Consider the following 25,790-nt stretch of genomic DNA (forward strand, 5'->3'; position numbering starts at 1 on the left):
TTAAACTTAATGCCCTTCAACGCAGACACAGAATACAGCAATATATGAGTCATGGCCATCAGCTGTAAATGTTTGGTTTGTGTGACAGCATTAATGACTGCAGTACCCATGAGCCTCAGCAGCTGTTGCTACAGAGAAGTAGCCATGAATCAGAGTTGGAGCACATTCCCAACATCTGGTCACTGCAGTCAAGAACAAAACCATGCTGTAGTTGCTGAATTGATTCAAACAGCTGAATGAATCCATTGTGAGAGAGACACCTCTGTGGTGAACTCCACTAAAGCTCCTGGAGGGAAAAGTTCATTGGCACTCTGTCAGCTGAGTCTCTGTGTAGCGGACAGCAGCAGAGGCTGACAGGCAGGAGGGTGTCTTTGGAAAATGTTTGGGAGCAGGATGAGGAGGATGATGAAAATGATGTCAGTCCTCAATGCAGGGCTGGGAGGTCACAGGCACCCGACGGAAAAAGAAGCTGGATCCTCTGAAGAGGTAACCCTGAAGGATGGGACACATATTAACTGTAAATCCTTTGGAATACTAATTAATTAAACTTCAATCCAACACATGAGAATCAGCCTTTAAAAACTGGTCAAACTGAGGGACTCTCTGAAAGCAACTGGGGGATGGGGGTGTTCTGAACCTTGTTTCACTTGTTCAAACAAAGCAAGACACTCCTCTTGACTTAGAAAAAACATCGCCCCTCCAATACTCATAACAATATAACAGAGAGTAAAGATTTAAAGATGGACCCCCATGAGTACCCCAACTGAAAATAAATAGTTAAATTTCAATACTTAATTTAAATAACAGCTATTGTCTTTAGATTGGTCATATTTTATATTATTTTGGCTTTGTGTAAATTTTGGATTTGCACCTTATTGATATTTAGGGCCTGGGTAAAAAAACAAACACACTTTATTTTTAAGTGCAGTGAATTTCCAACACAGAGCTTTTATTTTCAAGTGCTGTCTCCTGCTGTAGAGTGAGTAGCTAACACAGACAGAGACAGCAGACTAGCTCAAAGACATGGCTAAACGCCAAAATGATGCTGAGTGTATTAAACTGTGTGAACCTTGAACTAATGACGAAGGAGCAGTCCGGACCCCGTGGCTGGACCAGTTGGGAACCACTGGCCTAGATATGTGAAATTTGGTAGGCACATATAACATCCCAAAACTTAAAAATAAGCGTCTTGGAGGTATATCCCAAACCCAACAGGAAGTCAGCCATTTTGAATTTAATGTGCAATTTTAGTGTATTTTTTTGCAATTTACAGGTGCTGCACTCAAACAAACTTCTGGAGATTTAATCAAATCGACTTTGAATTAAATTTTGTGTGTTCCGTGACTGTGTGTGCTATTGGCTTAGCTGCCAGAGAGTCTTTCACCGTGCAGCAGGTCATTCTTCTGCTCGGGGGTCGTGCATGTGACTGTACTACTGGGTTAGCTGCTAAGGAGAGTTTGTAGCTGTGTGGTGGCTCTTTGGCTTAGTGTGTTTTTATTCACCACTCTCTCTCTCTAATGTCCTCATAATTCACAGTGAAACTGAAGTGGCTCCAAACACTAGACAACTGTGAGACCTTAATGACGAAAAGTTGCTAAAATCTTGATTTTTTTGTGGAACAACTTTGCCATGGCGTGGTGGCCATAAAGCAGGAAGCTGTTGTGACTTGAATTGTCCAATCTACTCCATATTTGACATGCTTGATAAGAGTCCTGGCCTTTAGACATCAACACACCAATACTGAGGCAAAGTAACTGCATCACCTAATGGCAACTGGAAGTAGGTCTTGTGTGACAAACAACCTTTCGATTGACATGAATTTTACATTGTGTGGTCCCACACTTAACATGCAGCAACATAATGCATGTTTAGTGCATATTCTAACACCACATTACATAAACAGAAGTAATAAAAATTTGCAATACGTCATTTCCATGTGGGTCAGATGCTCGCAGAATGCATGGCTGCATCGACAGGCTTCCCGCCAGTACCCATAACATACAGGAAGGTGCGAAGTCCCGCTCATCTCTGCATGCAGCTTTAATTTATATTCTATCTTAACACTCTTTTCTACTTTGTACTGCAATTGCTGCACAAAGATTTACCTCGAGATAAAGTTCTACTTTTTTTTTTTACAAAGGCCATGAAATGATCAAAACTAATTTGAATGTTGCAGGTGAAGACCACCTTCTCTTCTTTAGCACTACTTGTCTAGTTTGCACACTCAGTAAACAGACAGAGACCCACAGCCACACATATAAACACAGCAGCGTGCAGGCAGCTGACTGGTGCGTGGTCAGAACAGGCAAATCTACAAGCCAAAGATTCAGGCTGAAAAATACTTTCAGGGCTTAAAAAGCCACGTGTATGCACGTGTACAGTAGTGCACGTAATATTTGAGCTGTCCATGTAATTCTTGGCTCACATGCAATGGTCCACAGAACACAGTACAGAACATATATTAAGCAGTGCTGCCAACTCTCACACATTGATCGTGAGAAGACGACACTGACAGTGCACGGACAGACGTGACAGAGCAGCACAGAGCAACAGCAGCACTGAAAAACACTGCTGCTTGGATGCATGTCTCTTCATGCTGTTATGTACCGGTACATGGAGCAGCCAAAAAGTACAATACGTTTCAGCAGCACTGCTCGAAATGTCCCTATGACCATATCAAAGTTGACGTAGTTTCACTGCACATTACTGCACTGGGAAAGTCAGCTCAAATAATATTGGAACACATTAAATATGTCCCTAATTTAAGAATCTCTAAGTGAATAAATGTTTTTCTTCAGAGGTTTGTTGAAATTTTGGTGATGAGAAAGAGAACATAAACACCAAATGGTGCAGTAAAAAGATTGTTTGTTGCCTGTAAAATATTTTTATGGATGTCATTTTGAAAGCTACACACACCAGTGCCTGTACACAGAAAAAAATGGATTTCAAGCCCTGACTTTTGTGTCATGTGGTGTCACTGCATTTGCTTGACTTTACTTTGTGGCTCAGGTGATTCCAGCAGTGCAGCCATGACTTGAAGATGGGAGAGTGAGGAGGAAGACCTGCAGCCAAGCTGACAACACAAATCACAGCCAATCAGACACAAGCACAGGACGGAAGCCAGAATTTTACAAATACAGTGTGAGTAAAATGACATTTCTCAGTCATTTGGATTGATCACATTTTATTTATTTAAGCTCTTAGTGCAATAAAACTCTATTGTGAATAGTAAATAGTGATTCCTTATGCATCTTAGGTGCAAGCTAAAAGACTGAAAGAACTGACTCCATGTTACATCAGTCATGTATATGAACATCTATATGAAAATGTCCCTGAATATTAAAAGGTGAATGTAGTACTGTTTGAAGGAGTGACTCACCCACAGTTGTTGACTGCCATGAGATCAGCCACAAGCATGAATGGATATGTCAAAACACTCACTGCAATCTAGAGAAAAACACACTCCATCAATATGAAGAAATGCTGCATATGAGAAACATCTCAAATAACAGTTTGAATGTTGAACTTACACCCATCACAAACTTAGTGTAGCTTCTTACTGCTGAGGCCTGACTGAACTGCAACGCAAACACAAGCACAGAGGTGGAAGGTTTCTTCATTTGCAAGACATGCAACAGGAAATTCAATTCAATTTAAGATTCAAGACCATCAGATTTATTCAAACTAAGTTAGCTCAATCTCATCTTCCTACAACTAAAAAGACTTGGTAGCATTTTTCGTGCTTGTTTATCTGCTCTAACTTTTGAAATTGACTACTGCTCAAACAAATGCCAAAAGTAAAACAATGGCAAAGTTTCAAATAACAACTGGTGGCCTGTGCAAATAAATAAAAGCCCAGAGCTAACGGTGCAGCAGAGAGGCTGCTCTCCACTGCTTGAGAATCAACAACAAAGCCGTTTTAAAAAATGACTTAAGGCTCACCTAATGCAGCAGACTATATGACTGGGAATTTATTATTGATATTGAAATTGGTAGAATTATTATTATGATGGTAGTGACTGAAAATATATTACTAATGTATGGTATTATTAGTGCTATTATAGTGTATTAGTATAATTATAGTGTTATTAATATATTATATTATGCATATATAATTGGTGTGTGTGTGTGTGTGTGTGTGTGTGTGCGTGTGTGTGTATGTATGTGTATTATTGTTGTTGTTATTGTTGTAAGTGTCTTGGATGTTATCATTTATGTTATATTTTATGTATTTTATGGACCCCAGGAAGATTAGCGGTCGCCAAGGCGGCAGCTAATGAGGATCCATCCAATAAACAATAAACAGCGTCCCCCCATTTTGCTATTACTTACAGGAGTCTGTAAGGGCCTGTGTCCACACAGCATTTTTTCCTCAGCACTTGTGTCTTTTTTCACTTATTCTCTTTAAGGAGCAAGTGAGAGAGAAAAGCACCACAGCCTTTTTGCACAGCCACTCTGTGTGCTATGAGTTTAAAATCTCTAAACATTTCAGAAAGGTGCCGGTGACGTCACTACCGCTTCTTTAGCTAGGCTACTGTCTACTGCCACAACAAAGACAGAAAAGCTCATTTTTTGGGAGCAGATCGACCAGCGGACACTGGATGTCGCTGGTAAGTGTTATGCTTTTATCACTGTTCGCTTTGTAAGCTTTAAGTTAACTGTGTCGACCGTCTATTAATGTAGTGTTGTGTTAGCTACCTGGTTAAAGCTATAGTGCATAACTTCTACAGGTCCGTAAATGTCTGTTTCACCCAAGCCACTACTAGAGGAGATGACACAATGCTGATTAAGCCGATCGGCTCCTCTAACATCTCGCTGTATTTTTCAATATATATAATTTTTAGTATGTGTGTCGACCGGCGACATTCCCGCGCTGGCGCACAGGAAATGCTTCCTCACAACAAGAAGGGAGGGGGAGGAAGAGCGGAGAGTGTCATAGCAAGAGGTAGAGCGCAGGTAGAAAGAGAAAGCAACATGGCGGAGAAGCGGCCGAGACACGGTTCAGAAGTGGATCCTACCACAAAGGCAAGTGTTACTCTGTGTATGGTGTGTGGCGAGTGTTACTCTGTGTACATGGAAGTGCCGCCGGCTTATTAGTTGTAATAACGCATTATTCGCTGGGAGGCGACAAAAGTTACGCACTATAGCTTTAATGTTAGTGTCAAGATATTGTTGTCATAGAAACAAAATCCATGTGCAGCACTTCATAAAAACAGCACCTGCAGCGCTTTTTTATGAAGTGCTGGAATGAACCGCTCCCCAGCACCCTGCCACCACTTTTCTGCTGAAACGAAAAAAAAAAAAAAAAAAGCTAAGTGGATACAGGCCCTACAGTGCTTTCTAATTATTGCAATTATTTTTTTTTAAAATAAAAAAAGTCGTGTACCATTTATTATTCAACAGTACCTGAATGGCATACTATTTCTGCTGAAACATTACAGTATGCAAACACTGGACACTACTCCACCATAAGTATTCTACAGTGGGGTAGCTGAGCAACCACAGATGCGTACAGTCCTACTGGTTTAAAAGCTCAGGTATAGAAGCACTTTGGCTTCTATGAAGTTGAATGGAAAAGAGACCTGGACATGAGCCATGCTGTACGCAAGTTAGTTCATCGGTTTATTCAATTATGGATCACTAGTCCATACCCATTGAGTGCACAGTTGCCCACGTACAGTTTGACATGGTGTGTGTTTGGGATACAGGTCATAGGAAATTGCAGATTAAATAGTCAACTGAACCCATTAAGAAGAGCAATGTATTCAGACAGAGTTTTTATGAATTTGATAGTACGACTGCTTTATTGAAAGTACAGTAGTACCATTGCCAATAGTGGGATAGTTAGTGGGCTAAAACTGTACATTAGTAGTTGAGGTAGCACGTTGAAAGGCAGATAGTTAAAGTCATTGCCTTATAGAAGCTCAGTTTTAGTAAGTTTTCCAACTTTTGCCAAGAGGGAACTTTAGATATTGGTCCCTAGATTATGTTCACCGAGTTTCATGCAGATCGGTCAAACTTCCTAGGAAGAGATTGATTTGAAGTGTTTTTCAAAAAAATTCAAAATGGCGGAAAATCTACATAACCGGAAGTTATGGGTTCTTAAGGCAAATTTGTTCCTCATGAGGAGAGGCATCTCTGTGCAAAGTTTCATGTCTCCACGACATATGGGACATGAGATATGCCCATTCAAAGTTTGCCATTTCAATCGGTTGCTATAGTGCCCCTTTTGGCCAATTGATGTACTATTGCTTCATTCGCATCCTCCCATGACCCTCTACCACTGTGCCAAATTTAACATGGATTGACCAAGTCAGTGAGGAGAAAAACGTGGAACAGACACACACAGACACACCCACGGACACACAGACAGAGTTTTCATCATTATATAGTAAGATTACAAATACAGTACACTATGTATTAAAGCCAGTAGTCACACAGTGAGAAAATAAATCATGTATAGAAATAAAAAAATTTGACGTATCAAGATGCATTGATAATCGTGTAATAACTCAATTCTGATCACATTGTGATGTGCCTGGAGATTCCAAAGCCTACTTTATTCAAGCCTTTGTTCAGTTTTCTACTGAATACTGTTCATGATGATATGAGCCAGTATCTGTCTTTTTGAGGTGAAGGCACAGTAGAGGCTGTTCTATTTTAGATGTGACTGCTTCAAAAGCAGCTACTCCACTCATAAATGCAAGACCTTTGGCACTTTATGTATGACATTATGTGTTTTAATGTGCTCAATATCCTTGTAAATACAATAGTATTATGAGTAAGTAAATTACTGTGTGACTATGAAATGGTATTGATTGCCATAGCTTGTTGTCTTTCTTATACTCTCTCCTGTAGCATTTAAAAAGGTGATGGACTCACATTTTCGTCCACAGCGTAGGTGTTAATAAAGTGGGCCAGGAGGTTACAACACCACAGAAAGAGGACCTCTCCCACCACATGAGGTACGAGACCACTGCAAACACACAAAACACTGCATAGACTGATGGAGGTCAGACATCAAGGTCATTATGTACTAAAAAATCTACCAATGAAGAGTAAAAATTATAAGTGTGACTCACACATAGAATCCAGCAAGTCCCTCCTCCTTAAAAATCTTGACAATGCAGCTGAAAATCCCCCTGCAAAAGTGACACAAACATGTAAAAAATGTCTGCAGTGTGAAATCTGAAAAAGCTTACGCTTAGCCAACAAGCTGTGTTTTTAAACAGCTTTTTATTTTTAGTGATGCCATCCTACATGAATAAACTGCTAGTTGCCAAACTTTAAACTATTTTTGTGTCTCAGGTGACAGATGTATAGATTTGTTTTGCTCTGTGCTCCTTATGCCCTCTCATGATTGGCAATAATATGATGACAATACTGTGGAATCCTCTCATACTTCCGTGTGCAGCTCCCGCAAGTTAAGTATTTGTCCAGTTTTTAGAACCTTTTTGGCCTCTTTTTTATACACCTTGTACAAGAAACTTGCTCTATTAAAACGTGTCCTTTAACTGGATGAGGAATCTCAGTCATCGGGCTTGTACTTCTGAAGACCTTGGAGGAAAAGTTGAGCTGTGACTGTTCCTTGCAGCCACACACCAAACCACACCAGCGAAACACCGCTTTTAAACAAAAATCTAATTTTTCTGTGTTTTACACTGGTTTTTGTCAATGGGACTGCTGGCCTCAGATTAGGAGATACCTCTGTGGTTTTTCGGCTATTTCTAAAGCCTCTCCTGACTCATCTCGGTCATGTTAATGTAAGCAGCTAGGTAAGATGACGTGTGCCGTCTGAGTGCCGTAAATCGCTTCGTCCTGGGACGGACCAGGACACAGTTTCCTAAAGGTATGGATATACACTATATAGAAATAGCTTATCTTCACACCAATGGTCTCTGGTCTTGCTGTTGTAGGTCACGCACAGACATCAGCAGAAACGAGAGACTTTTGCATATCCAGTTAAAAGTTCCTTGTAGCGGCTTTAAGGTGAGAAGCCATATTTGTAAGAATTGAGTGTAAAGCTATTTTTCCTTTTGTTTATTACAGAACCACACACATACACACTTGTTGTGAACCTCCTGCATTGAAAATTAAAGTATCCTCTCAAACCTGATTCTCTGGCTGGAATCATTTGCTCCATAGTTGTCCTATCCAAACCAGTGTGTCCCTGAAGTCCCCTTCCTCACATCGCCCAAGCTGTGAGTTGCACATGTGCGTGTGTGTGCGCTGCTGAGGTTACACGATGTCAATCATGCGGCGCGCCTGGAATTTTACCGGCGTTTTAAATCAGCATATTTTAGACTGACCGGCCAGTCGCAGGTCATGGCCGATCACGTGAACACCGGCCTGATTCCGAGCACTGCCAATTAATCGGTGCAAGTCTAGTATTTACGTAGTCTTTGACGTCGACGACGTCAACCCATCACCCCAGCCCTATCTAGAATGTATAAAAGTTTCACTTTTTGAATTAAATTACTGGCAAAAAAAAGACAACTTCTCAATGATATTCGGACTTTTTGAGATGCATCTGTACAAAGGTTGAATGTTTTTAGACGATTTAAATACCAATCTGAGCCTGTCAGTGGCAAAAACAAGCACTTTTAGGGGCCCTGCACATGCCGCGTTTTTTTTCCAATGTAGATGCGCAGCAGGCACACTAAAACACCAGAGAGACGGCATTGCGATGCACACATGTTCCACAGTGCCTATTTTTCTGGGCGCTACAGCTGCACCCTGAGATAAACAGAGTTCAGCTTCTGTGACAAGGACCAACCCATCACAGCCAACAGACATCTGTACCTTCTTCTGTGAATATCAGTCTGTGGTAAAAATAAAGAAGTTGTTGATCATTTTAGTGCAGGGCTGCCAGAACTTTACATCTGTCCCACTGACAATAGGCCTACACATAAACAGCGCCTGGAAGAAAATCAGTTCTGCACTCAGGATTTCAGGTACATAGGTTATGATATGGTGCTTGTTAAGGTTGCTTAGCAACCTCAGCCACAACCTGCCACTGTGCTCTTGAAAGCTAACACAAGACACAAGACAAAGGTGGTACCCAGCACCCAACCTCTCATTTTCCCGGTGGTTAAAGACCCGGCATGTGTATGGCCCCTTGATGGACGTAAATTGATTTGCTCAATTGCATGTGTGGATATATTGCAGTCTGTTTTGCCACAGCAGCACTCTCTCACAATTCTGGACCAATTTCAAAAATTGCCATTTCCATTAATCACAAAAACAGAGGAAAAAAGGGTCCAGGTTGAAAAATACCATAATTATCTTTAAATGTTACAGACACTGTTAAGATTTGAACTTTTCAAAGGAAAGGAAGGAAACCTTGTGGCATATCTGCAGCATTATGCAAAGTCTTACCCATACTTGAGCTCCCTGCCAACAAACTGGGCCATACACCGCACTGACATCACTGCCAAAGGAAAACAAATCAGGTAGTTAGCTAAACAACCAGTGTACTACTTGGTTCTCTGACATCAAATTCTATTTAGCCAGAATGACACTTGTAAAATCAGCTTAAAGCGGACTGACAACATGGCACATAAAACAAGCAACCCAAAATGAATGGAAGGTCTCCTTGTTTAAAGGGACATTGTGTAACATTTTCAGTTGTTTACTGGCAAAAATCAATGTCTGCATTCATAAATATGTCATCATTGGTGTATTATTACCTCCACCAATAATCTGACTTATTCTCGTAAAAGGAGAATTTCAGATTTGTTAGTACATTGTGCGGGGAAGTCGTCTGAGGGGTTCCATAACATTTCGCCATCTTGAGAATACATCCGCCAGCAAGGGACATACAGCCTCGCCTTTGGCGTTTTCGTTGAGAGCCAGGCCAGCGCTGCGTGACTCAGAAGCCGAAGGAGAGGAGCAACAGGCACTTCGCTACTACCCCGGCACTACTGCAGCATAACAAAGTCCCACTCTTTGAGCATAATGCAGGATCATGCATATGAAGCATCACGGGAGACGGAATCCTCGTGGCCAAGAAAGCGCAAAAAGGAATCAAAAAGGCAACATGACCAGCAAATTCAAAAAACGAGGGTCAACATCAGGATAGCCTTTCCCAGGTGGAAAGAGCTGCTGAAGGAGAAAGGTAATGCAATCACTGGCCAGCGCTGCTAGCCGCTAACAGCTGTTAGCCACTGTCAGCGGCACAGTGATGCGAGGAGAGGGATGAGGTGTGTGAGGTTGAGCCACTTATCAGTTGTCAAATGACAAGACGTGACTGGTTTGTTTCGATTTACACCCCTATCAGTATCAGTGTTCAGTGGTAGCCTGGCGTTGCCAGACCCAATTTGCAAAATGCGAATGGGTCTGGACACGGACTGTACATTTCCTCTATTCCCGAGGGGCGGTTTCAACAGCTGTCACTCAAAGTGCCCCTTCATGCAATTGGAAAGACGAAAAACCAATGAGAGTAAATGAAACATATGACGTAGGCTAGCACAACGCCACTGTAAACAGACCAGCATGCAAGTGCAGCGCGCAGCGGAGATGAGTTGTGATGATGTCTGTTGCCATCTTTGCGGATTTCCTCCTGTGGACTCCCAGTTGCATGGCTGTGATTCCCAGCTTGGTCGCTTCCCTGACCTGCTCCTCCATGAGAGCAACTAGCGGAGAAACAACAATAGCCACTGGGTTTTCACTGAGTCCCATCTTTTTCTTTTTCCCCATCAACGGAGGCAGTTGGTAAATTAAACTTTTACCAAACCCCGTAGGAAGGATGGCAAACACATCCTTTTTTCAATAAAAGCTTTCAGTGCAGCGGTTTGTTCTGCTTTTTTTTTTAAGATTATTTTTTCGGGCTTTTTGCCTTTAATTGACAGAAAAGACTGAAATGGGGGAGTGAGAGAGAGTGGGGGGGATGACATGCAGCAAATGGTCACAAGCCGCAGTCGAACCCGCGACTGCTGCAGCAGGACATCACCTCTGTATATGGGGCACCAGCACTATCCACTAGGCTACCGACGTTTATGAAATGCATTCACTCCGCTCCTTGTCCCTTCTATTCTAGAATATGAGCTTGCGAGATTAGGATGGTTTCATCATAGCTTTTTGGTACACAGCGGCTACCGTTGTTGCAATACGCCTTTGAAACAGTGAGGTGCTAGAGTGCGCTCTCCATTTGAATGCAACATATGATTTCAACGTTAGATGGGAGAAATTCCTACACACTGTGGCTTTAAGAATGATAAAAAAATGTCAAACCTTCACTTATTTCAGTTTCTCCAATGTGAGGATTTTCTGCTTTTGCCTTTGTTGTCATTGTTAAATTTAATATCTTTAGGTTTTAGCTGGATGGACAAAACAAGACATGTGAAGACATCACCTTGGACATTTTATTGATTAAAAAAATAACTTCACAACAAATCAGTAATGAAAATATTTTTTGTAACACTTGTTTTGGCTGTGGCACTACTTTTGTAGATCAGGAGGAAGCTTCCAGAATATATCCATGTAATCAGTTACTTTTTCTTATGGTTGAATAAACTTTGCCAGTCTTGAGGAGGACCTACCATGAAAAGGATGAGTGGCTACTCTGGACAGGCACTGGATGATCATCTCATGTGAGGTCTGGAGAGAGAAAACAATTTGAAGGGACAACCTGGTATGAAGTTGTACAGATTTATTGTAAAATAAAGCCATAAAAATGAATATACAGTATCAGCTAAATGATGTCCAGTGAACACTGAGACTCCAGTCTTCAAACGGTAGATAAAAGAGGCCATTGAGATCAGGAAGCGGGCAAGCGGCACCATCAACCGGGACGAGGGGGCGTACACCCTCTCGCATACCTGGGATTCCCTACTCCACAAAACGAACAACGACGCAGGAGGCGGGGTTGGCCTGACAGACTCTGATTGGTCTGTCAGGCCTACCAGCTGATATATGACACATCAGCAGCACGTCGGATGATGCTTCTGAGGAAGACTGGAGTCTCAGTCGAAACTGTCAAGCAGGTAAAACACATCTCCTTACATCCTGTTCTGTCTGAATATAAGAAAACCTTAAAATATTAAAACATTATCTTTCTCCTAGTTTTCATCACACTGGTGTCTAATGTTATTCTGAGCTGCAGTGATGGAATCAAAGTGTAAAAACAGAAACACTATCACTGCAGAATAAAATAAACTTTGCATCAGTTTAAAAAGTTACTTAAATTAAAACAATATTGCTAGAAAATTTTAAACAGAAATGGTCAGAAGAAATTTTGTGTAAACCAAAACTGAGACCGTAGTCTTATTAGGCATGTTCCACTCGGAGCACTATGTTAAATTATCTGCAGAATGTCCTAATTTGTTTTCCATGTCTGATGAATGTAGACCTGAGTTATTGTTTACAGACAAAGTATATCAGTTAGCTCAGTTTGTGTCAGATGCTTTGCAGCTGTGTATGTGGGCACTTCATGTTTGACATTTCAAAGATATGGTTTGTACCATGTTATTGCTCGTTTTATAATGTTTTGTAGTATCATGTAAGCCCATGTGGGCTGGGCATCTTTTGGTGTATGACACTTGAATAAACAATCTTAATCTGAATCTGACACCAGCGGAAATAGAGCCTTGGAACAATGCAATGCTTCTACTGACCTATAACAATATATAGACTACACTTTTGGACTTTTGGACTTTTGCCCATGGATACTTTTTTCGTCAGTGATCTGATTGGTCAGACTCTGTACATAACATGCGTCTGAGCAGGTTAGCTGTTCAGCATAAGTTACCACAGTGATTTTCCCAGTAAAAAGAGAACCAGCTTCGTAGTACTGAAGTTACCTCACTAACTCCAAGTCATGCTTTGTTGTACAGGCCTCTGATAATATACTTGTTTATACCTTACACTTACACTACAGGATTATAATCATACTTTGTTAACAAGTTCTTTTTTTTCATTTAACAACATGGGGCAAAGTAAATAGGGCACTTGGCAGTTTTCCATACTCTGTGCCCTTGTCTTGAACCTTTACATTTCATAATGAAACATACAACAGAGAGTAGACAAAGTGTGTTATAAGAGACTTTAACAATATCACTTCAGTTAGACTGAATGAAAGAAGTCAGGGTTGTTGCCAAAGAATCCCCTGTTTTCTTGTCATCCAGGAGGAGCTGATGTCTCACCTCTCTGACGACTTTCCTGAGTGAAGTCTGCAGGTCATCTCTCTTGGAGAAAACCTCCACCTGCTGAATAAAGAACTGAAAATACTTCGACAGTCCTTCACAACACCTATACCTTTAAATGCTTAAAACAACCCTTTAATCACACCCCCCCATTGACCATATATGCCAAATGTGATGCGTTTCATCAAGAGCCACTCATTTGAAGCCATTCATTCTTATGAGACACGTAAGAGTGATTTAAGACAATTTGTCACACTCAACAATTTTCTAGTATTTAGAATCTATTTTAGACAAGAAACAAAATTCACAAGCGATAAAAGCCAGAGTCATGCACAGATAGGGTGCATCCCAAGTCTAACGTGATGACAGCGCATGTAGACGCAGGGACCCGGCGCTCTTCCTTAGTTAGCAGCTACTTACCGAGAGGGACTTACACCCGAACCGAACTTATCAGCCTGAAACAACACTGGACCGGCTGGACCCCGGAATATGAGGTGCCGTTTGTAAAGTGGCTCACGCTGAAAATAACATCAACATTTTGCCACATTTAGCTTCAAACAATGTTTAAAAAAGTGTTGTGAATTTTTTGACGTCACCTTTTACCACATTTACAGCAACATTTGTTAACTTAGAAATATATTAAATAGTTAAATCTAAATATTAAATGTGGCACCTAAATGTTAAATATTAAATCTAAATCTAAATGCTAAATCTAAATGCTAAATCTAAATGTTAAATCTAAATATTAAATATAACTATAAATATAAATGTTAAATCTAAATATTAAATCTAAATCTAAATGTTAAATCTAAATGTTAAATGTTAAATCTAAATGTTCTGGGTGAAACTAAATATTTAGCTAATATGCAAATTCACACTGCTGATCACCGGAAGTACCAAAATAAAAGCTTGAGATGGTCAGACTGTGTTTATAGAATCAAATAACGAATTAAAACCAACTTATCGGGGGAAATGAACATTTGAACATACATTAGCGTGATAATAACTACCTAAAATAACAAGAAACATGTTTTGAGAAATTTTATATGATGTGTACTTTGAGTTGTTAGTTGCTCTGATGCTGGCCCGCTTGCCCCGCTTCTGGCATCTTTCACAGCGCCGTCGTCGCCTCCTCTTGGTCCGTTCTCACCGGCGTATCCTCTCCGGCAACGAGTCGAACCCTTCCGGTATGGGGTGCCGTTTGTAAAGTGGCTCACACTGAAAATAACATCAACATTTTGCCACATTTAGCTTCAAACAATGTTTAAAAAAGTGTTGTGAATTTTTTAACGACACCTTTTACCACATTTACAGCAATATTTGTTAACTTAGAAATATATTAAATAGTTAAATCTAAATATTAAATGTGGCACCTAAATGTTAAATGTTAAATCTAAATATTAAATCTAAATCTAAATCTGAATGTTAAATCTAAATATTAAATCTAAATTTAAATATTAAATCTAAATCTAAATCTAAATCTAAATCTAAATGCTAAATCTAAATGTTAAATGTTAAATCTAAATGTTCTGGGTGAAACTAAATATTTAGCTAATATGCAAATTCACACTGCCGATCACCGGAAGTACCAAACTAAAAGCTCAAGATGGTCAGACTGTGTTTATAGAATCAAATAACGAATTAAAACCAACTTATCGGGGGAAATGAACACTTGAACATACATTAGCGTGATAATAACTACCTAAAATAACAAGAAACATGTTTGGAGAAATTTTATTTGATGTGTATTTTGAGTTGTTAGTGTCCCTTCGGAGGGACTAACAACCTAAGCTAAGCTAACAATCGTTAGCTGTTAGCCCCGTTAGCGGTGTCTGTAATTACTTATTAACTCTTAAACGGTCCGTGAAAAAAATATTTTTTTTCCAGCGGATGTCTTAGTTACAACATGATTGAGCTAGCAAAGCAGTTTTGTGTTGCGATGTGTGGTATTTATTCAGTTTTGGGAAATCACGATGTCTAGAAAGCATCAGTGGCCGCAGCAGCAGCAGCAAAGCTAACATCAGGACGTCATCTGTTAAAAGCCTCCCGTTGTTGGATACGAAATGAAACTACTCCAGTTAGCTCAATCATGTTGTAACTAAGACATCCAGACCATTTAGAGTTAATGAGTCATTACAGACACCGCTACGATAATCATGTTATTTATTTCAGAACGTGATAGTAATGTTTGTTCAATCATTGTGTTTATAGACTTTACAAACAGCAGATTAGTCTAAACGGTGATAAAGTGACGTGAAAAATGTGAGATATTCATATATATATGTAGCTAAACTCCGCTGGTTTTCTACCCGGAAGTATTTGTAAACAACAAGGTGATTCCCTCCGAAAGGACATTAACAACTCAAAGTACACATCAAATAAAATTTCTCAAAACATGTTTCTTGTTATTTTAGGTAGTTATTATCACGCTAATGTATGTTCAAGTGTTCATTTCCCCCGATATGTTGGTTTTAATTCGTTATTTGATTCTATAAACACAGTCTGACCATCTCGAGCTTTTATTTTGGTACTTCCGGTGATCGGCAGTGTGAATTTGCATATTAGCTAAATATTTAGTTTCACCCAGAACATTTAGATTTAACATTTAACATTTAGATTTAACATTTAGATTTAGATTTAATATTTAGATTTAACATTTATATTTAATATTTAGATTTAATTTAGATTTAGATTTAGCATTTAGATTTAACATTTAGATTTAACATTTAGATTTAGCATTTAGATTTAGAATTAATATTTAGATTTAGATTTAGCATTTAGATTTAACATTTAGATTTAGATTTAGATTTAATATTTAGATTTAACATTTAACATTTAGGTGCCACATTTAATATTTAGATTTAACTATTTAATATATTTCTAAGTTAACAAATATTGCTGTAAATGTGGTAAAAGGTGTTGTTAAAAAATTCACAACACTTTTTTAAACATTGTTTGAAGCTAAATGTGGCAAAATGTTGATGTTATTTTCAGTGTGAGCCACTTTACAAATGGCACCCCATACCAGAAGGGTTCGACTCGTTGCCGGAGAGGATACGCCGGTGAGAACGGACCAAGAGGAGGCGACGACGGCGCTGTGAAAGATGCCAGAAGCAGGGCAAGCAGGCCGGCATCAGAGCTAGGCTAGCGTTTTTCTTGCCAATGTCCGCTCCCTGGTTAACAAGATGGACGAAATTAAATTACGGGACATTAACATTAACGGAACATAACCGCATGAACAGCTGTATCACGGTGATAACGGAGACCTGGCTGTACGAAAACATCCCGGACCTAGCTGTGGAACTAGCAGGTTGCACAATCTTCCGGGCAGACTGCACATCAGACTCCGGTAAGATGAGAGGAGGGGGTGTGTGCGTCTATATTAACAACAGTTGGTGCACGGACACTACCGTTGTTGAGAGACACTGCTGTTCAGATCTGGAGTTTTTACTGTTGAAGTACAGAGCTTTTTACCTTCCTAGAGAAATCACATAAGTGTTTGTAGCTGATGTGTATATCCACTCGCGAGCTAATGCTAACGTAGCTATGAGCAGGCTGCACGACAGCATCAGCAGGCAGCAGAACACACACCCAGAGGGCTTCTTTATCGTGAAAGGTGATTTTAGTCACACTAATTTAAAGACTGTGCTCCCCAGATTTTATAAGAACGTGGACATTAAAACAAGGTAGGGCAAAACACTTGATCAGGTCTATACCAGCATTCCTGGAGCCTACAAAGCCTGCCCTTCCCCTCACCTCGGACACTTAGACCATTTTTCCCTGTTCCTGACACCAGCTTATAGGCCCCTCATCTGCAGGTCTAAGCCACAGTACAAGCCAGTGCAGTGCTGGACTGAAGAGGCCACACTATCCTTGCAGGACTGTTTTGAGGACACCATGTGGGAGCTCTTTGAGGATCCAGACATTGAGCACTACACCTCCTCTGTGCTGTCGTACATTAGTTTCTGCTATGGACAATGTAACGACAAGGAAAACATTCCCCAACCAAAACCCCTGGTTTAACACCAACATCAGAGCACTACTCCAGGCCAGGGACACAGCACTGAGATCAGGAGACAGGGAGGCCTACAGGAAGGCTAGAGCGGACCTGAACAGAGGCATCAAGGCTGCTAAAACAAAGTACAGAAAGCAGATAGAGGCCAACTTCACGGAAAACAACCCCTGCTCCATGTGGAAAGGCATCCAGTACATTACGGACTACAAACAATGTCACAACACCCCCTCCCCCACCGGCACCTCTCTCCTGGACCAGCATAACACCTTTTTCTCCCGCTTTGAAGAGGACAGCAGACAGGCAGAGGACACACAGCAGACACCATCAGAGTATGACCAGCCCCTCACCATCCAACAACACCAGGTACTGTGTGTCCTGCGTGGCACTGACATCAGCAAAGCACCAGGACCAGATGGAGTACCGGGGAGGGTGCTGAAATCATGTGCTCATCAGCTTGCTGCAGTATTCACCAACATCTTCAATCACTCGCTGCAGCAAGCCACAGTCCCCATCTGCCTGAAAACTGTCACCATAATCCCCGTGCCCAAGTTCTCCGCCATCACAGGGTTGAATGATTACCGGCCTGTGGCCCTGATGCCAGTGATCATGAAATGTATGGAGAGACTGGTGTTACAGCATATCAAGGCCCATATCCCACCTGGCCTTGATCAACATCAGTTCGCCTACAGGTCCAACAGATCCACAGACGACGCCATCTCCATCGCCCTCCACACCGCTCTCAGCCACCTGGAAAACCCCAAAACATACATCAGGATGCTGTTTGTTGACTTCAGCTCGGCATTTAACTCCATCAGTCCCAGATGACTGATTAACAAACTGCAGGCACTGCAACTCGGAACCTCCCTCTGTCTGTGGATCAAAGACTTCCTGACTAACAGACCCCAGCGTGTCAGGATGGACACCTCCACATCGTCCTCAATACTGGTGTCCCTCAGGGCTGTGTCCTGAGTCTAGTCTTGTTCGCGCTGTACACCCATGACTGCGTCGCCATCCATGGCTCGAAAACCCTCATCAAATTTGCAGATGATACAACCATTGTGGGACTGATCAGCAACAACGTCGAGGCTCCATACAGGGAAGAGGTCCAGGCGCTGGCGGCCTGGTGCAGTGACAACCACCTCAACCTCAACACCAGGAAGACAAAAGAAATCATCACTGATTTCCGGAAGTCGAGGACCACACTTAGCTCAGGCCTGAGCATAAATGGGGAAGAGGTGGAGCGTGTCGCGAACTTCAAGTTCCTCGGACTGCACATCTCAGAGGACCTGGGCTGGACTGTGAACACCACCCACATTATCAAAAAGGCCCAGCAGCGTCTCTTTTTTCTGAGAACGCTGAGGAGGAACAAGCTCCCTCCACCTCTGCTGAGGTGGATCATCAGCTCCCCACTCCCACGCCTAGATGAGATCTACTCGAGCCGTCTCCTCTGACAGGCCACAAAGATCCAGAATGACCCCGCCCACCCAGGACACTCTCTGTTCACCAGCCTCCCCTCTGGCAGGCTCAGAGTGATACGAGCCCGCACCAACAGACTAAAACACAGCTTTTTCCCTATGGCTGTGAAGAGACTGCTACAGGAACCATGAACACATGGACACATAAGATAACGGATTAAAGTTAAGTGTATCACTCCCAAGTTTTATATTTTATTTGTTTTCTGATTCACCATCTAGTTAAAAATCAGCTGTGTTTTTGTTGCTCAGAACAACAAAAGGACCACAGACAACTTTCTTTATTAGAAAGATTTTTCTTTCCATGATCTGTCATTTCCCCCCATTAACTTTTATTATGGAAACGATTAAAGTCAGAGAGAGTCAAAGTCAGAGTCAAAGACAGATTACAGGGCACCGGGGTCGTTTTACAAGCCACTTGGTCCCTGTATGACCAAAGTGAGAGCTGTGTCTGCATACTTGGCGTAAAGTCAAACACGTTCACACTGGATGTTGTCCCAGCGTTGACTCTTGTCACCGATTCTACTTGTGATATTCATGGACAGGCTCTCGAGATGCGGCCAAGGGAAGGAAGGGCTCCGGTTTGGGGATCTCAAAATTGTGTCTCTGCTTTTTGCAGATGATGTGGTTCTGTTGGCTTCATCACACTGACCTCCAGCAAGCAATGGGGCAGTTTGCAGCCGAATGTGAAGCAATCAGATGAGAGTCAGCACCTCCAAATCTGAGGCCATGGTTCTCTGCCAGAAAATGGAGGATTGGCCCCTCGGTGTTGGGGATGAATTATTGCCTCAAGTGAGGGAGTTCAAGTATCTCAGGGTCTTATTCACAAGTTAGGGTAGAATGGAGGGCGAGATGGATGGGTGGCTTGGTGTGGTGTCAGCACCGCACCCCAGACATCCGGAAGGAGCTCAGAGTAGACCCGCTGCCTCTTCATGTCTAAAGGGGCCAGTTGAGGTGGTTGGGCATCTGATTAAGATGGCCTTGGGTGCCTCCCGTCAGAGGTGTTCTGGGCACGTCCCACTGGTAGGAGGCCCCAGAGCAGACCCAGAACACGCTAGAGGGATTACATATCTCATCTGACCTGGGAACACCTTGGGGTCCCCCAGGAGGAGCTGGAAAGAGTAGCTGTGAAGAGGGATGTCGGGGGTGCTTTGCTTGGCCTGCTGCCCCCACAACCCAGCCCCAGATAAGTGCATGAAAATGGATGGATGGATGGATGGATGGAGAGTCTGTCAGCAAGAAACACTTTTATATCATTGATCCTTATTTCTATTTAGTCACACATGAGGCTGATCATTCCCGAGCATTAGGTTTGATGAGTTACATCATTTTAACTTACCCTAAAACATTTACCATAATAAATCATTTCCTGTGTTCAAAAGACACCATAAACATATTCTCGGTAATGACATAATGAATTCACATTCCACATTCACATTTCTCTTAAAACATATTTCTTTGTTTCCTCTCTCCTCCCATGGCTTCCCTATGTCTCTCTATGCATTCCTGGGGGGAGGGACTAAAGTGCAACACACACCGCCGCTGTACGCCATGCGTCAAAACGCCCGCCTCCATTATATTCTGTGAACCAACCCACACTGGCGCCAGCCGACGCGCTGCGCCGCTCTGCTTCAGCCCACTGCTCTATTTCCAGCGCGGCCAGCGCTCATGGCGGCGCTGCGAGAAAAGCCTTTTATGTACATCTCGTCTCGTAGGATCAACTCCGGTTGTTTCAAATTTTTAATAAGACGACTTTGATGAGAAACTCACCCGTGAAATTCAAGTTGTTGTTGCCTCAAAGTTTTTCCTCTTCTTCTTCTGTTACTAGCAGTTAACCATTGGCAACTAGTGTAGGTACAGCTACCTAGCGGGCTGGGGTGGGAAATACACGTCGACGGTGCCGCTGCGCGCCGCTGCCAGTGTGTGTTGGGGGGCGGCACTTGACGGCCATAGCGCCGCGCCGGTGTGTGTTGCACTTAAGACGCAAGAAATAGACTCAAGTGAGGGAAACTTGGATGCAATAAAGCCTACCACAGACTGTGAGATTTTAGTAATCTTATAAGTTTAGTGCAGCTACACTGTGCAACTTGGATCTAATAAACTTGGGTAGGACATCAAGTTTGATGTATGCAGACTGTATGATGACAGCACCTACTGAATCGCAGGCTATGACGTACGATGCAATAGCTTCCCATACGTGCAAGGAGGCTGCACGGGTTATTACTTCTCCAACTGTGAAGCACAACACAGAGGGTCACATTATTAAACAACCTAAAGTTTTGTGGGTACTATATACTGCGGTGTGTCTGTGTTTGCTAACTGCTAGGTTGCTCACCTGGCAGCTGCAACTTCGCTACTGTTTCCTTTCATGCTTCGTCCTTCTTTACGCGATCATGGTAAGAACTGGAGGACACATCATACAGGCAAGGCTTCTGCTGCCACAACTCCACAAGGTTTTCCTCTTTGCTGTGCTCCACACATTTCTTTTAGCGTGTTTTGCCTCCATGACGAGCTGCTATCCATTTGTTTGTTTGGGTTTAGCGCCAGTGCGTCATTTCATGCTGCATTTCTATTGGTTGGTTTGTAGACGTAGGTCCTCACAGCAGTCACACTGTGAGATGGTCATCCTAAATTTCTGACACTGTCAGAATTTTATCCCAGGCTGTCTTTGATCACTAGACCATGACAAGGGCCATCCTTGAACCTCTCTCACTGTGCGACATAGGACCACTGTTTTAGAGCCACGACCGAAGATATTGCACACTTTCTTTAATGATGGTCATATTTCGTCTGGGACAGCCCAAAATTGCACAGTATATACCAGGCTTTCTCCACACAAACAGTTGTTTGGTTTTAAGGTGCTGCATGTAACTCTGGAAAAAGACAGTTAATTACTGAGTCTCATTCCTCATTATTGAACAAATTATTGCTTGTATATAATACAGAAGATATGAAACTTAAAAAAAATTGCATACTGAATCTCAATATTGGTCCAAAAAAAGGCAGTTAGATGATATTCTCCTATCCTTCAGGCCTACCCCGGACCATACCAGAGCCAGCGTGATTCTGCCTGTTCAGTTGTGGAACAATTCTGGTAAAAGTTAGAGCCGTGGAAAGGACAGCCAGTGAGAGAGCTTTGAGTGGACATGATTTAGATTACCCTGTGCAAAGACCAGTGGAGTTTCAGAAACTTTACAGAGGTTTGGATTGTGCTTCTGTTGTTCCACCAAATCTCTTTGTTAGAGAGAGAGGGCAACCATTTTAAGAAGCTGTATCCTATAAAGCAGATAAGTGTGGACTTCTTAATTCATTTAAGTCTCAAACAGCTGCATAACTGACTGAGTTAAACATTTATCTACAGGAACACAATGGATTCAGTCAGGGATTTAAACCCAACAATAATCAAGTTTTCCTCCAGTGATATATAAATATAATCAATCAATCAATCAAACTTTATTTATATAGCGCCTTTCATACATCAAAAATGCAACCCCAAAGCGCTAATATGTTTCGAAGACATGTTGGCATCAGCCTTCATATTAGAAAATACCCTGTTGTACTGTATTGATATCTGTACAGCCTTCGTCTCAATCCTTGCTTACCTGTTTAACTTTGCTCCTGACAACAGTGGAGATGGTACTGGACACGATTCGAGGTGAGAGGCCGCGGAAGAGCCCTCTTCTTCCATCCACTTTCACAATGTGCTGTGCTGAAAACAAATTAATGTCCTGTCAATTGCTGTTAACTTGTCTAGTGAAACAATATGACATTGGTAAATCACACCTCACTCACCATAGGAGAAGAAGCCAGGCAGGTATAAGACTCTTCGTCCGAACATGGTTGTTCCCACAGTTGGGGGAAGAGGTTCATGTCCCACCTGGAAACAACAGCGACAGAGATTAAACACAACCCCTCTGCTTCATGAGAATGATGATGACATTAGCCCCTTTTCCATCGCAAGAACTTTTATCAGTTACCCGGAATTCTGAAAAACCTCCATGCGTTTCCACCAAAATTATCCGGGTAAAAAAACTTTCCCTCACCCCCAAATTTACCCTGGAAAAAGTACGTAGTAGGGGGGTAGGACTTTTCAGATTACGCAGAATTCTTGAGGGGCGGGGCTGTTTGCTAAAGAACACTGATTGGTGGAACACACACTTGCAGCGTTCCGCACTTCCTGGTACGGGCAGCCGCTGAAAACTTGATGTCATTTCTACAGGCTTCACTTCGTTTGTGTTTTGATTAAGGATGGGTACCAAAACCCGGTACTAAATTAGCCTCGGAGCTAAATTATCAAAGACCATAGTATTGATAAGCGCTACTCGAGTTGACGGCAGCTACACTTGTTACTGTGACATTAAACCTTAGCGAGTTGGAAGCCAATACTTTACCAATACATGTGTTCAGCAAGCATGAACATATTAACACGTAGACAGCGATATTCAATATGCTCCGTCCACACTCTCTCATCCACCGTCACTAACGTTATGTCTTACACGAGGACAGCACGCTAGTTCAGCTGATAGTGAATTGTTACTAATAAGCTCAAATGACAGCTGTCTGTATGTAGACTAACTTAGTTTAACACTTATCTTAAAAGACTTAAGTCTTAAGAGACAAACAGCCCCTACTCTCTACACCAGCATGTAACCAGCCAAGCTGACGGAGCCAAATACAGGGCACACGCCGAATCATCTACGTCATCACGCTAATTTGAATAAATTATCCGGAACTTTGAGGTGCAGAGGAAATGCAAAACACACAGATTACCAGGAATTATTTTATCCAGGTAAACAAATTCCTGGTAATAAAAGTTCCTGGAAAATGGTATCCAGAGGGGATAATGCTTAAATGCCAGCTTGGTGCTTTAGTGATATAACCGTTCCCAGCTGTGGTCCATGTGGCACCTCTAACTTTCTCTGTGAATGATCATTTCAGATGTCACACCTGAATGGTTTTGTCAGATGATGCTGTGATCGTAAAGTCATGATTTTATCAGGACAGTGCAGCAGCTTAGGAATGAGTGCTGGTTGACATGCAGCATTAAGGAGTGAATGTATTTACATTCAGGAGTGCATTTTCTGAATTTATTTTCTGAATGCCTGTATTATTATGCAGTAAAGGTGATCTCAGACGGCAGGAGGGGACTGATCAGGAGTTGCCTCACCTCTTATCAGATGTTGGCAATTTTTGCCCACTAAAAAGAGGCAGAAGAAAAAGAGATTTATGATGGAATCGCAGCGCTTTGTTTTTGTCTTTCAAAATGGTCATTTTGTCAGATTAAATGATCATACAGTAATAAGTCTTGCTGTCACATGGCTGTGAGACATTGCAGACTACTACACAGTGGATACTGACCAATCACAGCTTGCTGTCTTTCACAAATTGTGTGTGATATACAGAGGGGATCGGTGAGGTGGCAGGGACCAACTCCAACTGACATCGCCAAGGGCACTCTCAAACCAGGATTGCCAAACATTTTTACCAATCAATTTTCAAAACTTTTCCATAATATTTTGCCCCATTTTCATGACATTATTCAAGTAGTTTAAAACAAGTGATCATTGGATGTGCAATGAATTTGTTTTTCCATTGGTTATAGTTGTTGCACAGAAGGGCTGGGGCGACCATCAACATCATCGACTACGTAAATACGTCGACACAAATTATTAGCGTCGGTTCAAACAAAAAAAATGGCAGCGTGCAGCGGCAGCAGCAGTGCTGTGCTATTGTGCTATGGCCTACTCAAGTGCTGGAATTTGTTATTTACGTGACAACTTACATCTTACTTTAAGTAATGTTAGACATGTTTTGGGATTTTCATGAACATATTTTAAACAACAGCCAAAACAATATATATTTAAATTTTCTGAAACATTTAATTAACTCCAAACCATTTCCAGGCTGCACTCATATGCAAGTCTTCCTTTCTGTCCATATTAAGAAATCCAAAATTAATCCAGACGCTTAATTTAAACCCCAGTGGTGCATTTCTGATTTCTTTCTCCATTGCCTCCATCTTTGTTTTGATGAACTTCCTGCCAAATGCTGCTGACTGAGAACTCTGCTGACCTCACCAGGAAAAAAAAAACACGCACACCATCTAGTGGACTGAAAAAGCAATTGATTTTATTATTGTAGTACAACAAGTTGTATTAAAATGTGTATTTACAAAAATGAATAATGTATATAATAAAAGATTGATACCTGGCGTCCTTGTATTGATACAATATCGCAACACAAAATACTGTGACACTGTGCTCTATCAACTTTTCCCCCCAGCCCTAGTCCATATATCTCAGGCACTGTTCCCCTGTAGGAATGTTCTGGATCAAAACTGGTTTAATTATGCAGCATCTTCTCCAACAGGACAAGGGCGCATCAAAGTTCTTCATGGCCTATTTGGAGTCAAAGACGTGGCTTTCCATCTAAAAAAAAATGGATTTCAACCCTTTGAACACATTTAAACGGGACAATACAAAGCCGTTAATACACACACTGAGATGTTTAAAATAATGCTGGAATGTGCATTCTCTGTTCCCACAGTTAACAGATTCAACAGCAGCCAGTGCAGGTCAGAGCAAACAGTGGACACATTTGAACTATTAGACAAACTTGAGAGAAGGTTTGATCACATAAATATCTCAGTGTCTTTGTTGTAGGGGTGAGTGTACAAAAATCTCTAAACGTTTAGAGTGGGTAATTTTTTTCGTGTAAACGTGTACACAGGTTTCACTGCTGGGTGGTGCTATTGCATTATACCAGTAAAGCCCCAGTTATCAGAATACCAACCGAACGGACCATTTCACCAACGCGCCGTTTTAATAGAACGGAGCACGTAGGCTACTGACCTGCTGCCAAACCCGGTCTCACACCACTTCTTGTAATATTCATAGTTGTTACCGGCCAGTCCTTCGCTTTAAGACGGTGGCCATGTGGGTGTGACGTAGTAGATGTTGTGGGAAGTAAAGCGGCGTATAGAGTGTACGGACGGGAATGCACCGTGAAAATAGTACTGTTCATGCTACGGGTGGTTGCAGTCTGTTTACAGTCTGTTTACAGTGTTTAGATAGGCTCCAGTTACAGCATAGTCTCTGTGAGAAGGCCCTGCATTTTGTTATGTTATGTTTTCCTGCTGTAAAGGAGAAATAAATGTGCTTC

At 41.8% G+C, this 25,790-nt stretch overlaps 1 protein-coding gene across 7 annotated transcripts in view; it reads right to left on the reverse strand.

Annotated features, from left to right (window-relative positions):
* Window positions 1–276: 276 nt before the first annotated feature.
* Window positions 277–25,790, reverse strand: part of LOC117257669 (mitochondrial carrier homolog 1-like) — a 32,543-nt gene continuing 7,029 nt past the window's right edge. The window contains exons 2-12 of one of the 7 annotated variants that reach the window (XM_033627928.2): window positions 22,422–22,506; window positions 22,232–22,338; window positions 13,143–13,205; window positions 11,541–11,598; window positions 9,379–9,430; window positions 7,083–7,142; window positions 6,883–6,976; window positions 3,531–3,578; window positions 3,380–3,447; window positions 2,998–3,073; window positions 277–492 (exon numbers count right to left, since the gene is read on the reverse strand). In XM_033627928.2, coding sequence (XP_033483819.1) covers window positions 418–492; window positions 2,998–3,073; window positions 3,380–3,447; window positions 3,531–3,578; window positions 6,883–6,976; window positions 7,083–7,142; window positions 9,379–9,430; window positions 11,541–11,598; window positions 13,143–13,205; window positions 22,232–22,338; window positions 22,422–22,506 — 786 coding nt within the window. In that variant the 3' untranslated portion in view covers window positions 277–417. Of the gene's footprint in view, window positions 493–2,997; window positions 3,074–3,379; window positions 3,448–3,530; window positions 3,579–6,882; window positions 6,995–7,082; window positions 7,143–9,378; window positions 9,431–11,540; window positions 11,599–13,142; window positions 13,206–22,231; window positions 22,339–22,421; window positions 22,507–25,790 lie in introns of all 7 variants that reach the window. The other 6 variants (XM_033627925.2, XM_033627930.2, XM_078170332.1 and 3 more) reach the window with 6 other exon arrangements.

The sequence above is a fragment of the Epinephelus lanceolatus genome, chromosome 8 (assembly GCF_041903045.1).
Source record: "Epinephelus lanceolatus isolate andai-2023 chromosome 8, ASM4190304v1, whole genome shotgun sequence".
Classification (NCBI taxonomy): Eukaryota; Metazoa; Chordata; class Actinopteri; order Perciformes; family Serranidae; genus Epinephelus; species Epinephelus lanceolatus.